Below are 15,551 nucleotides of genomic sequence, written 5' to 3'. Positions count from 1 at the left end.
GGTGTTGGGCTGTAAGCACAACCCCCACCTGTGGACGTCGGGCCCTCATACCACCCTCATGGAGTCTCTTTCTGACCATTTGAGCAGACACATGCACATTTGTGGCCTGCTGGAGGTCATTTTGCAGGGCTCTGGCAGTGCTCCTCCTGCTCCTCCTTGCACAAAGGCGGAGGTAGCGGTCCTGCTGCTGGGTTGTTGCCCTCCTACGGCCTCCTCCACATCTCCGGATGTACTGGCCTGTCTCCTGGTAGTGCCTCAATGCTCTGGACACTACGCTGACAGACACAGCAAACCTTCTTGCCACATCTCGCATTGATGTGCCATCCTGGATGAGCTGCACTACCTGAGCCACTTGTGTGGGTTGTAGACTCCATCTCATGCTACCACTAGAGTGAAAGCACCGCCAGCATTCAAAAGTGACCAAAACATCAGCCAGGAAGCATAGGAACTGAGAAGTGGTCTGTGGTCCCCACCTGTAGAACCACTCCTTTATTGGGGGTGTCTTGCTAAATGCCTATAATTTCCACCTGTTGTCTATTCCATTTGCACAACAGCATGTGACATTTATTGTCAATCAGTGTTGCTTCCTAGGTGGACAGTTTGATTTCACAGAAGTGTGATTGACCTGGAGTTACATTGTGTTGTTTAAGTGTTCCCTTTATTTTTTTGAGCAGTGTATATTTCAAGGGACATAACACTGAGACCCCTGAACATGGGTGGAGGAATATTTGTGTGACAATTTGTGTGACAACCTAAAACAGGGGCAGACTGGCACCAGCAGTCTCTCCAACCAACCCTGAACGTCAGAGTCATTTAACCATTTAGAGAGTTGAACAAATGCTTGGCACTCTAGACTTGAGCCTCCATAGTCTGTGCAGCAACCTGAACGTTTCACGTGCCTACCTTTAGGTTTCTCTCAGTGCAGGCCATTGTACTGGCCTGTGTGATGTGTAGTAGTTTGATGCATCTTATTACTTTGTTTGTTTGTCACCCGAAAATTCAGTCTCAGCCAATGATTGTTAATATCCTCCATTCCTTACCTGACCCTTACAGACGCAGATGCCGGATCCGAAGACATTCAAACAGCACTTTGAGAGCAAGCATCCCAAGTCCCCAATGCCACCAGAGCTGGTTGATGTTGAGGCTTAAAATGATGACACACACAACGGACCTACAGTTGGGGTAAGATGCAGTATACAGTGGCAAGAAAAAGTATGCAAACCCTTTGGAAATACCTGGATTTCTGCAAAAATTGATCATAAAATGTGATCTAACCTTCACCTAGGTCACAACATAGACAAACAAAGTCTGCTTAAACTAATAACACACAATTATACGTTTTCATATCTTTATTGAAAACACTGTGTAAACATTCACAGTGCAGGGTGGGAAAAGTATGTGAACCCTTGGACTTAACTGGTTGACCCTCCTTTGGCAGCAATAACCTCAACCAAACATTTTCTGTAGTTGTGGATCAGATCGGCACAACTGTCAGGAGGAATTTTGGATCATTCCTCTTTACAAAACTATTTCAGTTCAGCAATATTCTTGGGATGTCTGCTGTAAACTGCTCTCTTGAGATCATGCCACAGCATCTCAATCGGGTTGAGGTCAGGATTCTGACTGGGCCACTCCAGAAGGCGTTTTTTCTTCTGTTGAAGCCATTCTGTTGTTGATTTACTTCTGTGTTTTGGGTCGTTGTCTTGTTGCATCACCCATCTTCTGTTGAGCTTCAATTGGCGGACAGATAGCCTAACATTCTCCTGCAAAATGTTTTGATAAACTTGGGAATTTATTTTTCCCCTCGATGATAGCAAGCTGTCCAGGCCCTGAAGCAGCAAAACAACACCAATCCACGACGCTCCATCCACCATACTTTACAGTTGGTATGAGGTTTTGATGTTGCTGTGCCTTTTTTTTTCTCCACACATGGTGTGTGTTCTTCCAAACAACCTAACTGTAGTTTCATCTGTCTTCAGAATATTTTGGAACATGTAGGTGCACTTTTGCAAACTTCAGACGTGCAGCAAAGTTTTTTTTGGACAGCAGTGGCTTCTTCCGTGGTGTCCTCCCATGAACACCATTGTTGTTTAGTGTTTTACATATTGTAGAGATGTCAGCAGCAAACTCTTGCACTACTGTATGCTTCAGTTATATGTTGTATTGCTCAACATGTGGAAATGTTGTCACTCATCGTCTTTCATGTTGTGATTCACAGATACACGATTTGAACACTGCGACTGGTATAATGGCGTCAAGGGACATAACACTGAGACCCCTGGACATGGGTGGGGGAATATTTGTGTGACGACCTACAATGGGGGCAGAAGCTCACCAGCACCCCATCTTATATGTCCAACCACCCCTGAACGTCAGACTCTATTGAAGCACCTCCAGTGGTGTAAAGTACTTAAGTAAAAATACTTTAAAGTACTACTTAAGTTGTTTTTGGGGGTATCTGTACTTTTCTATTTATAGTTTTGACAATTTTTACTTTAACTTCACTACATTTCTAAGGAAAATAATGTTATTTTTACGCCATACATTTTCCCTGACACCCAAAAGTAATCGTTACATTTTGAATGGCTAGCAGGACAGGAAAATTGGCGGTTGGATGTACTGCCAAATTCTCTAAAATGACGCTGGAGGCGACTTATGGTAGAGAAATCAACATTCAATTCTCTTGCATCAGCTCTTGTGGACATTCCAGCAGTCCGCATATCAATTGCACAATCCCTCAGAACTTCAGACATCTGTGGCATTGTGTTGTGACAAAACTGCACATTTTAGTGGCCTTTTGTCCCCAGCAAAAGGTGCACCTGTGTAATGATCATGCTGTTTAATCAGCTTCTTGATATGGTGCACCTTTCAATGTGGATGGAGAAATGCTCACTAAAAAACTTTTGAGGCGTATAGAACATTTCCGGGATCTTTAATTTCAACTCATGAAACATGGGACCAACCTTTTACATGTTGCGTTTTTTTGTTCAGTATAGTTTATTTTATTACAAATATAGCGGTATACAGTCCTCCAGATATCTGTTGACAAGGACATACATCACTGTGTATTTGTTCCTCTGTACATACAAAAATGGCCAAACATTTCTTCCCATGTTATCATTTTCCATTGTTACTAATTTGTACTGGTTAAAAGTATGATTAAAGAAGAAGAAAAATATGTGTACGTTTTGCAAACCATGTTTAGTACATCTAAAAGAGATGAGAAAAAATGTATGGTTCAACAAGGATTTTAGCATTGATTGCACTTATGATACAGTACTTTACAGCTTTGATTGGTCACAGAATATGTGACATGAAGGGGTGATGTAATTATCTGAATTACTGTAGATTTGAATAGTTTAGTTAATCAAAATTGAAGTGGTTATAAGTCCAATGGGTGTTGTTCATATACCACTCTGACTCTAAATCAATATATTAGATACATAGTATATATCAGCATATTGACAGATTATTGCTATCAACTGCTGGTTGCAAGTTATATTACCCTGTTGGCATCTTTTGGAACAATGGCAATTAAGTTGATTAAAATGATGTAGAATAGATAGATGGGCTACCACTGGTGTCACAGGCATCCACAGGTCTTGACCACCATGTTGCGATGCTTCTTTAGGATCACGTTGTTGTTGTCATCGTAGAAGAGTACAGAGATGGGACTGAGCTTGGTGGGTGCGCAGCACGCTTTGGGAACCTCATCCGGCTTCAGAAGGTGAACCTGCCATTGAAAACGGTAAATCAGACTCATTCATACATGCACTTTCATATAGTCAATGATAATATCCTGTTATAAAAGAGATATGGGTTATTTAAGCAATAAGGCCCAAGGAGGGGCCAGATACCACAAACCCCAGGGGTGCTTTATTGCTATTAGAACACCTACTCATGCAAGGGTTTTTCTTCATTTTTTACTATTTTCTACATTGTTGAATAATAGTGAAGATGTCAAAATGATGAAATAACACATATGGAATCATATAGGAACCCAAAAAGTGTGAAACATATCAAAACATGTAATATATTTGAGATTCTTTAAGCCACTTTTAGCCACCCTTTGCCTTGATGACAGCTTTGCACACTCTTGGCATTCTCTCAACCAACTTCACCTGGAATGCTTTTCCAACAGTCTTGAAGGAGTTCCCACATATGCTGAGCACTTGTTGGCTGTTATTCCTTTACTCTGCGGTCCTACTCATCTCAAAACATCTGTTTGGTTGAGGTCGGGGGATTGTGGAGGCCAGGTCATCTGATGCAGCACTCCGTCACTCTCCTTTTTGGTAAAATAGCCCTTAAACAGCCTGGAGGTGTGCTGGGTCATTGTCCTGTAGAAAAACAAATGAATTCTCCTGAGTGGCACAGTGGTCTAAGGCAAGCTGTGCAGTTAGAGATCCTGGTTGGAGTCCAGGCTCTGTCGCAGCCGGGAGACCTGTGGGGCGGCACACAGTTGGCCCAGCGTCGTCCGGGTTAGGGGAGGGTTTTGTCGGTAGGGATGTTCTTGTCCCATCGCGCTCTAGCGACTCCTGTGGTGAGCCGGGCGCAATGCACGCTGACAGGGTTGCCAGGTGTATGGTGTTTCCTCCCACATATCGGTGCGTCTGGCCTCCGGGTTAAGCAGGCATTGTGTCAAGAAGCAGTGCGGCTTGGCTGGGTTGTGTTTTGGAGGACGCACGGCTCTCAACCTTCGCCTCTCCCCAGTCCATACGGGAGTTGCAGCGATGAGACAAGACTGTAACTACCAATTCGATACCACGAAAAAGGTGTAAAAGTAACAAACAATTATTATTATTATTTTTATAATAATTTATAAAAACGAATGATAGTCCCACTAAGCCCAAACCAGAAGGGATGGCGTATAGCTGCAGAATGCTGTTGTAGCCATGCTGGTTAAGTGTGAATTCTAAATCAATCACAGACAGTGTCAACAGCAAAGCACCTCCACACCATAACACCTCCTCCTCCATGCTTTATGGCAGGAAATACACATGCAGAGATCATCTGTTCACCCACACTGCATCTCACAAAGACATGGCAGTTGGTACCAAAAATCTCACATTTGGACTCCAGACCAAAGGACAAATGTATTGTGTTTCTTGGCCCAATTAAGTCTAATTTAATAGTTTAATCATTTAATAGTGGTTTCTTTGCAGCCATTCAACCATAAAGGCCTGATTCACACAGTCTCCTCTGAACAGTTGATGTTGAGATGTGTCAGTTACTTGAACTCTGTGGCATTTATTTGGGCAGCAATATCTGAGGCTGGTAACTCTAATGAACTTATTGTCATGCTCTGACCTTAGAGAGCCTTTCTATTCTCTATTTTGGTTAGGTCAGGGTGTGACTAGGGTGGGTACTGTAGTTTTTGTATTTCTATGTTGGCCTGGTATGGTTCCCAATCAGAGGCAGCTGTTTAGCTTTGTCTCTGATCATATTTAGGCAGCCTTTTCCCCACTGTGGTTGTGGGATCTTGTCTATGTCTAGTTGCCTGCGAGCACTACATTAGCTTCCCGTTTTCTGTGTGTTTCACTTCAAATAAAAGAGGATGGAACCATACCACGCTGGAACCATATTCCGTATTGACTGACCTTCATGTCATAAAGTAATGATTTACTGTTGTTTCTCTTTGCTTATTTGAGCTGTTCTTGCCATAATATGGACTTGGTATTTTGCCAAATACGGATATCTTCTGTATACTCCCCCTACCTTGTCACAACACAATTGATTGGGTCAAACGCATTAAAATGGAGAAAAAAAATCCACTTTTAAGAAGGCACACCTGTTAATTGAAATGCATTCCAGGTGACCTTCTCATGAAGCTGGTTGAGAGAATGCCAAGCGTGTGCAAAGCTGTCATCGAGGCATAGGGTGGCTACTTTGAAGAATCTAAAATATATTTGGATTTGTTTGACACTTTTTTGGTTACTACATGATTCCATATGTGTTATTTCATCGTTTAGATGTCTTCAATATTTTTCTTCAATGTAGAAAATAGTAAAAATAAAGAAAACCCCTTGAATGAGTAGGTGTTCTAAAACTTTTGACCGGTAGTGTAGAGCCTTCCGTGATTTTTTTCCGTGGGCTGTGTCTGAATTTGGTCAATAAGTCCTCCAAAATACTTTATTGCCCACTGTCGCAAATACTATACTTTCAGGGGTTAAACAACACACAAAAAAATAACCTTGTTTGTCTCATTCTTCCAACCTAGCTAGTGACTTTATAAAACACTATATTTTGTTATTTGTATTTTATATTATACCAACGATATAGGAAAGCATCTGGTGTCAAAATAGCCCCAAATATATAGGGTGTACACCCATACAATTATTAATTCATTCAATGTTTACAAATATGCCCAATCAATAGAACATTATATCAGAAAACAATAGTCTAAATGTCTCTACCATATATGGTTGAAAAGTTACCGACGATTTACTCAGAATTTAACCCCACAACACCAAATATGAAACACATACAACCAAGTTCTGTGTAGTCTAAACTAGCAATGGTCACAGCAAATTATCGTTATTATTTCATCAACACTGTCAAGTACAAGTATATGAATGTTATAATATTGTAGAGAACAAGCTAATGATTAATTCTATGTCATTTGTAATGACATCAGGCAAAAAAAACGACGTTTGGACATGAATTTCGTAGCGCCCTCTTGAATTGACAATTTTTCTCTCTACATTGTATAAGTGACTATATAAAAATAATATATATGTCATTCATCAGACGCTTTTATCCAAAGCGAATTACAATAAAACCTGTTGTCGTTTATGTATGGGTGGTGACGGGAATCGAACCCACTACCCTGGCGTTGCAAGCGTCATGCTCTATCAACTGAACTACGAAGGAGCACTTCAACGTCAATAGAATGTTGACAAGCAATTTTAACGGATTCTAAAAGGAATCATAGAATTCCAAACTCATTTCTATGGCAACACAGTAGTCCATTTTGTAAACAATCATTTTCGAACGTGTGTTGCCAAGATACATCCAACCGACGTTCTATGGAACGTTTTCTGTGCGAAGACAACAACTTCTGTTTGCTGCTGACAACAAACTGGATTGATTTTTCAGACCTGAACAATCAACTGGAAAATGCCTGGGTGCTTTTCAAGACTGACGGAGAGAGTGCGTGGACGTCTGCGGCCTACTGCGTCGACAGGTTGTTCAAATTCATTTGTGGCTCGTTTTTCTTGTCTTTTTCTGTTTTGCAGGGTTCGTGATCGTCGACAGATGGACAGTGACAGCGACTTCGAAGAGGGTATGTGGAGTTTAAAACTCTGTTTTTACTTCATTTAACAATGTCATTATAATTTGCGAAATGTTGTGTATTTCTATAATTCAGACTTGGCAAAAATGCTTGTGCCAGAGATGTTGTAGCTAGCTAGCTTGCTAGCTAACATTCACTTTAGTAACTGTTGCACAGCGATCGACTTTTGCTACCTAGCTAGCTAGTATTAGCAATCTTGCTACGTTGTGTCCTAACAATTGTTTATTTTATATTCCAATGTTCCTAATTTTAGAAACAACTGTCCTGGATGAGGTCCAGTTGGATGTGCCATTGGATGATGTGCCAGATATTCCACAGCTGCCAGTCCTCCTTGATGTCCAGAATGCTGCTATCATCCTTGAGGATGTGCCAGATGTGCAGACTATCTTTGAGGTACAATTTTCAGAAAGTTTGGGGTTTTATGTTTGAAAAATATCCCAGATATTCAAGTTGTGTCTCTGACATTAAACACTTATCTTGTCTGCTTTCTGCTTTAGGAGGACACTGGCAATTGGCAGTTGATTCTGATTAGGTTCAGCCCCCTGTACTGTGGGCCTGTTGTGATCAGGGTAAGAGACCCCCCCCCACACACACACACACACAGTCACATCACTGTTACAATGTTTACTGTTTCCAACATGAATGTATTGTAATGTGCAGAACAATGCCGGTCCGGTGGTTATAGCTTGGAGAACTTTCCAGTTCATCAGCCCCATCATCACCTACATGCGTGGGGGATCCCAGGTTTATGTCTTTGTAACTTCCCAATCCTACATTGTCAGTCATTTGATCTTGATGGAAGTGTGTCACAGCAATTGCTGAAGTGGTTTTGTTGACGTTGTCTTGTTGTTTATCTCAACAGCAGGTGGTGGTGAGGATGCACCACGTGAGTAGGGTGAGAGGCCTGGAGACTCAACTGGTGTGGGCCATCTCCAAGGAGACAGCCAGGCTTTGTCCAGAGGGCATCCCCTACTGTGCCACCAAAGTGCAGTCCATCACTTGGATCCAGGTAAGACGGAAATACTACTGAAATAGTATTAGATTAGGCTTTTCTTCACTTATTCCATTTGGCCTTAACATGTATTCTCTCTCTGTTAGCGTGTGGCTGGCAGGGTGACCCACTATGCGTCTCACCTCCGCCACGAGACGTCTGTGGACGTGACGCTTGGCTGCTACCAGGTAAATAAACAATTTCCTTTGTATATAGACTAGACATTACTGGGCATTTTTTCATTAGATTTGGTGTGTTTTCTAATAACGTGTGTGTAGTAAACAGGTGTGTTGTGTGTGTTTTGAGTAGCAGACTGATGTCTCAGTGGTGTACACCACTCTCCACATGGGGCTGGACGAGCTTCTCTCCTCTTCAGCGTGGTTGGAGGCTGCCTCCTTCTCTACGCCCACCACTCAGCAGTTCACTGACCCAGAGCCTGAGGGCCACAACTGCCATGAGGTCAGACGTTACACACACATACTATTGACTAGGAGCATTAAGATCCTTCCATTGACCGATTGTTTGTCATGTCATTGGTCACTGATTTTGAATGCTTGTTTTGTTGTCGTAGGGCTGGGAGGAGGATCTGCTGCCTGAGGAGAGGGAGGTTCCTCTGCTAAAGTGAGTTCCTCTAAATGTCTGGGCCTGTCAGATGCAGAAGGATAGTGGTCATAATGCTGTTATCCCCCATTGACTCTAATGGTTGACATGCTCCATTCCCTCCCTTCCACAGCCTCTACCTTACCACCAAGAGAGTGGAGGACATCGCCCTGAGGCTCGTCTCCCTGCGCCAGGCCTTCACTGTGAGTGGACCCACTTTTCTTTTTCTCTCTGTGACTTCTTGTTCTGTCTCCTAGAGGAAGATGTCTCACCCTAACTCTTCCCTAGACCCTGCTTGGTTCCACCCTGAGCAGGAACCATCTGTTTGTGGCGGGAAAGGTCCTCCTGGGCGCACTGGTTCAGGCCAACCACATGGTAACTCATTCTCTTTCAAGGGAAAGAGAGCGTCCCTGAGGGGAAATGTGTTCTGTTCACTAAAAGATGCTATTTTCTTTGTCTGTCATAGGACGAGGCCAAGTTCATAAGTACCTATAATGAATTTGTGGACTACCTGAGTGACCCCTCCAAGCGGAATGACATTGAGAGGGAGCTGGCTGAGGCAAAGGTGAGTTCATGAACTCTTTCAAGTCTCACTGAGTTCTTCCACATGCATGTATTGTATACATCACAGTAGCTGATCAAATGAAATCATTCCTATTTTCTCCAAACATGTTTTCTTGTCCTAGATCCATCATATGAACATGATAGATGTCCTCTTTGAGCTGGTGCTGTTTGGGATGATGACAGCTCAGAAGTCCCTGATGGTGGTAAGTAGCATCTCACTGGTACATGTTTTGATATCTGTCTATTAGCAGTTTCACTTAAATTCCTCTCCTCTTTTCTCCTCCTTTGTTTCCTTTAGCACCCTGGTGGGTTCGTGGAGCGTCTGTACGCTCTCCTGTACTCCTTCCTGCCCACTGCTGCCAACATGGAGCCAGAGGCTGACAGATACCTGCTGCAGCTCAGTGTAAGAGTCTAGGTTACTTCCATTATTCTTAGTGTACTTCCTTATTCATGGTTTACAGGGTTTCAATGCCATTTTAGGAGGAGTATTTCTGATTGTCTCTCTCCTCTTGATAAGCTAGTAACTCAGAGCCATTTTCTGTGTGTTGTGTGGTGTTCTCTTCAGGGCGGGCTGATGGCTCTGCTAGATGACATGTTTGGTCAGCAGCTGGCCTGGTACTTTAACCCAGAGTCTCTGGTCACTGAGCTCTCCAGCCTCCTGGAGTACCACTTGGAGAACCTCATGGCCAGCATGTAGTCCTACTGCAGGGACCATACTCCTTTCTCCTTCTCTCTCTCCTTTGAAGGAATTGAGGACTAAGTGCTTTGTTGAACCCTGATTAGTTTTTAACACCCATTAATTTAATGTATTCTCTTGTTTTCTCTCTCCACAGGATTCTTGTGACACTTTGCCACCCAACAGGGATCTAAACACCAATGCACTACATTACTTCGCATTGATTTTTACATTTTTAAATAAAATAAGTTGTAGTTCAAAAACATTTTGGTTTCCGTCTTTTCATTTATTTGATTTCATGACCTTTTCCTAGAGTTCTAATATTGATATTAGATTATTACATGAACAATGATGCTTTATTTGAAAATTGAAATAAAAACAATGTTTTGTTGATTTACAGATACTACAGGCCCACACTTTATATGGTTTTGTACTGTGTGTGATAGTGTACTATTTAAAAACATGTAGGACTACATACACTGAGTGCACAAAACATTAGGAACATTTCCTAATATTGAGTTGCACACCCTTTTCCCCTGAGAACAGCCTCAATTCGTCGGGGCATGGACTCTACAAGCTGCCCTAAGCGTTCCACAAGGATGCTGGCCCATGTTGTGTCAAGTTGGCTGGACGTCCTTTGGGTGGTGGACCATTCTTGAGACACATGGGGAAACTGTTGAGCATGAAAAAAACAGCAGTGTTGCAGTTCTTGACACACTTTACCCGGTGCGCCTGGCACCTACTACCATACCCCGTTCAAAGACAGTTAAATCTTTTGTCTTGCCGATTCACCCTCTGAATGACACACACAATCCATGTCTCAATTCTCTCAAGGTTTTAAAATCTTTCTTTAATTCCCCTTCATCTACATTGATTGAAGCGGATTGAACAAGTGACATCAATAAGGGATCATAGCTTTCACTTGGTCAGTCTATGTCATGGAAAGAGCAGGTGTCCTCAATGTTTTGTATTATCAGTGTGTGTAGTAACCTGGTACAGTATAAAGTATACCACTAGAGGGGATAATTGCTTCAGTCTTGAAAGTTACTTCTCACTATCCCTACTCTACATTAACAGTCTGCCATTATAGACTGAGGTAACTTGGGTATCTTAGTTTTTTTATATGTCATTAATGTCTGAACCATTTACCATCTTTCCCACTGAAACCAGTAATGTTAACATTCATGTGAGAGAGGGTGTAGTAGTGCATACTGACCACTAGTTGGATCATAGTGTGGGTGGTGGTGTTCATGCAGGAACACAGAGGGTAGAGGCATTCTCCATCACAGTAGAAGGCAGAGTAACCCGTAGGAGCCGATACTCAGTTAAAACGGAGAGAAATACCATATCTTGTCATTCGATTTCTTAGATAAATGACGAGAATAGACTCTGTCAGCCCCTCTCCTTGTTCGGGCGGCGTTCAGCGATCGACGTCACCGGCTTTCTAGCCATCGCCGTTCCATTATTCGTATATACACTTGTTTTGTCTTGTTTCCATACAGACCTGGTTTTCATTTCCCCAATTAAGCTACTTGTATTTAACCCTCTGATTTCCATCATGTGTTTTGTGTGTGTAATTGTTTTCATGCTCTACTTTTATGTTCTGTTTTTTGAGCGCGTTTGTTTCATGTAGTGCTCTCATTTTTTGGAACTATAATAAAGTGCGCCTGTTCATTATAATCTGCTCTCCTGCACTTCGCCTCCAATACACCTTCCTGACACTTTCTATGAGAAATACATGATAAAGAATGCAAAGAACATACTCTACAATCCACATCCTACACATGCCTTGCTTCCCTAAAAATACTGTGTTACAGCAAATAAGGTGGTACAATGTTAGCTCCTGATGATCTATTCAGTACAATGAGTAGTTAAGAGAGATAGAATCTCACCTTCCAGCCTTGTTCACTGAATCTCACATATAATTCATGTCTCTTACAAGCCTGATGCCCACTGTTGATATGGCTGTGAACTGAAAGGGACCAAAAAGTATGTTATGAACCAGGAAAGACTGATGCATTGGATTTCAAATTAAATGTAAACGCAATTTAAGTAATTTTGTAATTTTGTAATTGGGATGAGCTATCCCTTTAAACTGTGCATAAAACAAGTTTAACTAGAAGACGAAAAACCAGTGTTGTCCCCTGACCTTGTATGGAAACTGAGCAAGGGCAGGTCGTATTTGGGCTTCTTCTTATGGGGTTGGGTTTCAGGTCGGCGTGGGGGGCAACAGGGGGCCTGGCTGGCCCTGAAGAAGTTGGTTAGATGAGTACTTGAAGGCTTATATCAACAATTTGGAATGTTGGATGTTGATTTCGGGAGGCTTCCATCATGGAAAAGGGACCAGACCACTTTTTTGGTTAGTTAACCTAAATTAATCACGACCCTCTATAGAATAACAACAGTGACAACAGTTGACTGCTATTTAAGTAATAGATTGACTATCAAATCCATGTATTGGTGTGCGGCCATTGACTTTTATGGAGAGACCGACCCAAATTTTCTGTGCCATTTCCTGGGCATTTCATCAACTCCTGGACAGTCTGTGGTGCAACGTGGCGTTGGTGGATGGAGCGAGACATGATGTCCCAGATGTGCTCAATTGGATTCAGGTCTGGGAAACGGCGGGCCAGTCCATAGCATCAATGCCTTCCTCTTGCAGGAACTGCTGACACACTCCAGCCACATGAGGTCTAGCATTGTCTTGCATTAGGAGGAACCCAGTGCCAACCACACCAGCATATGGTCTCACAAGGGGTCTGAGAATCTCATCTCGGTACCTATTGGCAGTCAGGCTACCTCTGGTGAGCACATGGAGGGCTGTGTGGCCCCCCAAAGAAATGCCACCCCACACCATGACTGACCCACCGCCAAACGGGTCATGCTGGAGGATGTTGCAGGCAGCAGAACGTTCTCCACGGCGTCTCCAGACTGTCACATGTGCTCAGTGTCAACCTGCTTTCATCTGTGAAGAGCACAGGGCGCCAGTGAAGAATTTGCCAATCTTCGTGTTCTCTCGCAAATGCCAAAAGTCCTGCACGGTGTTGGGCTGTAAGCACAACCCCCACCTGTGGACGTCGGGCCCTCATACCACCCTCATGGAGTCTGTTTCTGACCATTTGAGCAGACACATGCACATTTGTGGCCTGCTGGAGGTCATTTTGCAGGGCTCTGGCAGTGCTCCTCCTGCTCCTCCTTGCACAAAGGCGGAGGTAGCGGTCCTGCTGCTGGGTTGTTGCCCTCCTACGGCCTCCTCCACATCTCCAGATGTACTGGCCTGTCTCCTGGTAGCGCCTCAATGCTCTGGACACTACGCTGACAGACACAGCAAACCTTCTTGGCACATCAATGCGAGATGTGGCATCCTGGATGAGCTGCACTACCTGAGCCACTTGTGTGGGTTGTAGACTCCGTCTCATGCTACCACTAGAGTGAAAGCACCGCCAGCATTCAAAAGTGACCAAAACATCAGCCAGGAAGCATAGGAACTGAGAAGTAGTCTGTGGTCCCCACCTGTAGAACCACTCCTTTATTGGGGATGTCTTGCTAAATGCCTATCATTTCCACCTGTTGTCTATACCATTTGCACAACAGCATGTGAAATGTATTGTCAATCAGTGTTGCTTCCTAAGTGGACAGTTTGATTTCACAGAAGTGTGATTGACTTGGAGTTACATTGTGTTGTTTAAGTGTTCCCTTTATTTTTTTGAGCAGTGTATATTTCAAGGGACATAACACTGAGACCCCTGAACATGGGTGGAGGAATATTTGTGTGACGACCTAAAACAGGGGCAGAAGCTCACCAGCACCAGCAGTCTCTCCAACCACCCCTGAACGTCAGAGTCATTTAACCATTTAGAGAGTTGAACAAATGCCTGGCACTCTAGACTAGAGCCTCCATAGACTGTGCAGCAACCTGACCGTTTCACGTGCCTACCTTTAGGTTTCTCTCAGTGCAGTCCATTGTACTGGCCTGTGTGATGTGTAGTAGTTTGATGCATCTTATTACTTTGTTTGTTTGTCACCCGAAAATTCAGTCTCAGCCAATGATTGTTAATATCCTCCATTCCTTACCTGACCCTTACAGACGCAGATGCTGGACACGGAGACATTCAAGCAGCACTTTGAGAGCAAGCATCCCAAGTCCCCAATGCCACCAGAGCTGGTTGATGTTGAGGCTTAAAATGATGACACACACAACGGACCTACAGTTGGGGTAAGATGCAGTATACAGTGGCAAGAAAAAGTATGCAAACCCTTTGGAAATACCTGGATTTCTGCAAAAATTGGTCATAAAATGTGATCTAACCTTCATCTAGGTCACAACATAGACAAACAAAGTCTGCTTAAACTAATAACACACAATTATACGTTTTCATATCTTTATTGAAAACACTGTGTAAACATTCACAGTGCAGGGTGGGAAAAGTATGTGAACCCTTGGACTTAATAACTGGTTGACCCTCCTTTGGCAGCAATAACCTCAACCAAACATTTTCTGTAGTTGTGGATCAGATCGGCACAACTGTCAGGAGGAATTTTGGATCATTCCTCTTTACAAAACTATTTCAGTTCAGCAATATTCTTGGGATGTCTGCTGTAAACTGCTCTCTTGAGGTCATGCCACAGCATCTCAATCGGGTTGAGGTCAGGATTCTGACTGGGCCACTCCAGAAGGCGTTTTTTCTTCTGTTGAAGCCATTCTGTTGTTGATTTACTTCTGTGTTTTGGGTCGTTGTCCTGTTGCATCACCCATCTTCTGTTGAGCTTCAATTGGCGGACAGATAGCCTAACATTCTCCTGCAAAATGTTTTGATAAACTTGGGAATTTATTTTTCCCGCGATGATAGCAAGCTGTCCAGGCCCTGAAGCAGCAAAACAACACCAATCCACGACGCTCCATCCACCATACTTTACAGTTGGTATGAGGTTTTGATGTTGCTGTGCCTTTTTTTTTCTCCACACATGGTGTTGTGTGTTCTTCCAAACAACCCAACTGTAGTTTCATCTGTCTTCAGAATATTTTGGAACATGTAGGTGCACTTCTGCAAACTTCAGACGTGCAGCAAAGTTTTTTTTGGACAGCAGTGGCTTCTTCCGTGGTGTCCTCCCATGAACACCATTGTTGTTTAGTGTTTTACATATCGTAGAGATGTCAGCAGCAAACTCTTGCACTACTGTATGCTTCAGTTATATGTTGTATTGCTCAACATGTGGAAATGTTGTCACTCATCGTCTTTCATGTTGTGATTCACAGATACACGATTTGAACACTGCGACTGGTATAATGGCGTCAAGGGACATAACACTGAGACCCCTGGACATGGGTGGGGGAATATTTGTGTGACGACCTACAATGGGGGCAGAAGCTCACCAGCACCCCATCTTATATGTCCAACCACCCCTGAACGTCAGACTCTATTGAAGCA

The 15,551-nt window shown here is 43.1% G+C and overlaps 1 protein-coding gene across 1 annotated transcript; it reads left to right on the top strand.

Moving 5' to 3' along the window:
• The first annotated feature begins 6,791 nt into the window (after positions 1–6,791).
• Positions 6,792–10,435, top strand: LOC110496164. The gene is made up of 13 exons (XM_036951042.1): positions 6,792–7,282; positions 7,545–7,684; positions 7,789–7,860; positions 7,952–8,035; positions 8,154–8,300; positions 8,390–8,470; positions 8,592–8,741; positions 8,854–8,903; positions 9,016–9,085; positions 9,349–9,447; positions 9,569–9,649; positions 9,745–9,849; positions 10,280–10,435. The coding sequence occupies exons 1-13, from the start codon at positions 7,117–7,119 to the stop codon at positions 10,433–10,435; spliced, it is 1,401 nt and encodes a 466-aa protein (XP_036806937.1). The 5' UTR covers positions 6,792–7,116.
• Positions 10,436–15,551: the final 5,116 nt, after the last annotated feature.

This window comes from Oncorhynchus mykiss, chromosome 18 (genome assembly GCF_013265735.2).
Source record: "Oncorhynchus mykiss isolate Arlee chromosome 18, USDA_OmykA_1.1, whole genome shotgun sequence".
Lineage (NCBI taxonomy): Eukaryota > Metazoa > Chordata > Actinopteri > Salmoniformes > Salmonidae > Oncorhynchus > Oncorhynchus mykiss.
The sequence above is the reverse complement of the archived record's forward strand: the minus strand, read 5'-3'. Positions and strand labels throughout refer to the sequence as shown.

Coding starts and splice junctions, on each gene's coding strand:
- LOC110496164 (XM_036951042.1), top strand. CDS start 7,117: ATGCCTGGGTGCTTTTCAAGACTGACGGAGAGAGTGCGTGGACGTCTG. Junction 7,283..7,544: donor TGACAGCGACTTCGAAGAGG/GTATGTGGAGTT, acceptor TCCTAATTTTAG/AAACAACTGTCCTGGATGAG. Junction 9,448..9,568: donor GGGAGCTGGCTGAGGCAAAG/GTGAGTTCATGA, acceptor TTCTTGTCCTAG/ATCCATCATATGAACATGAT.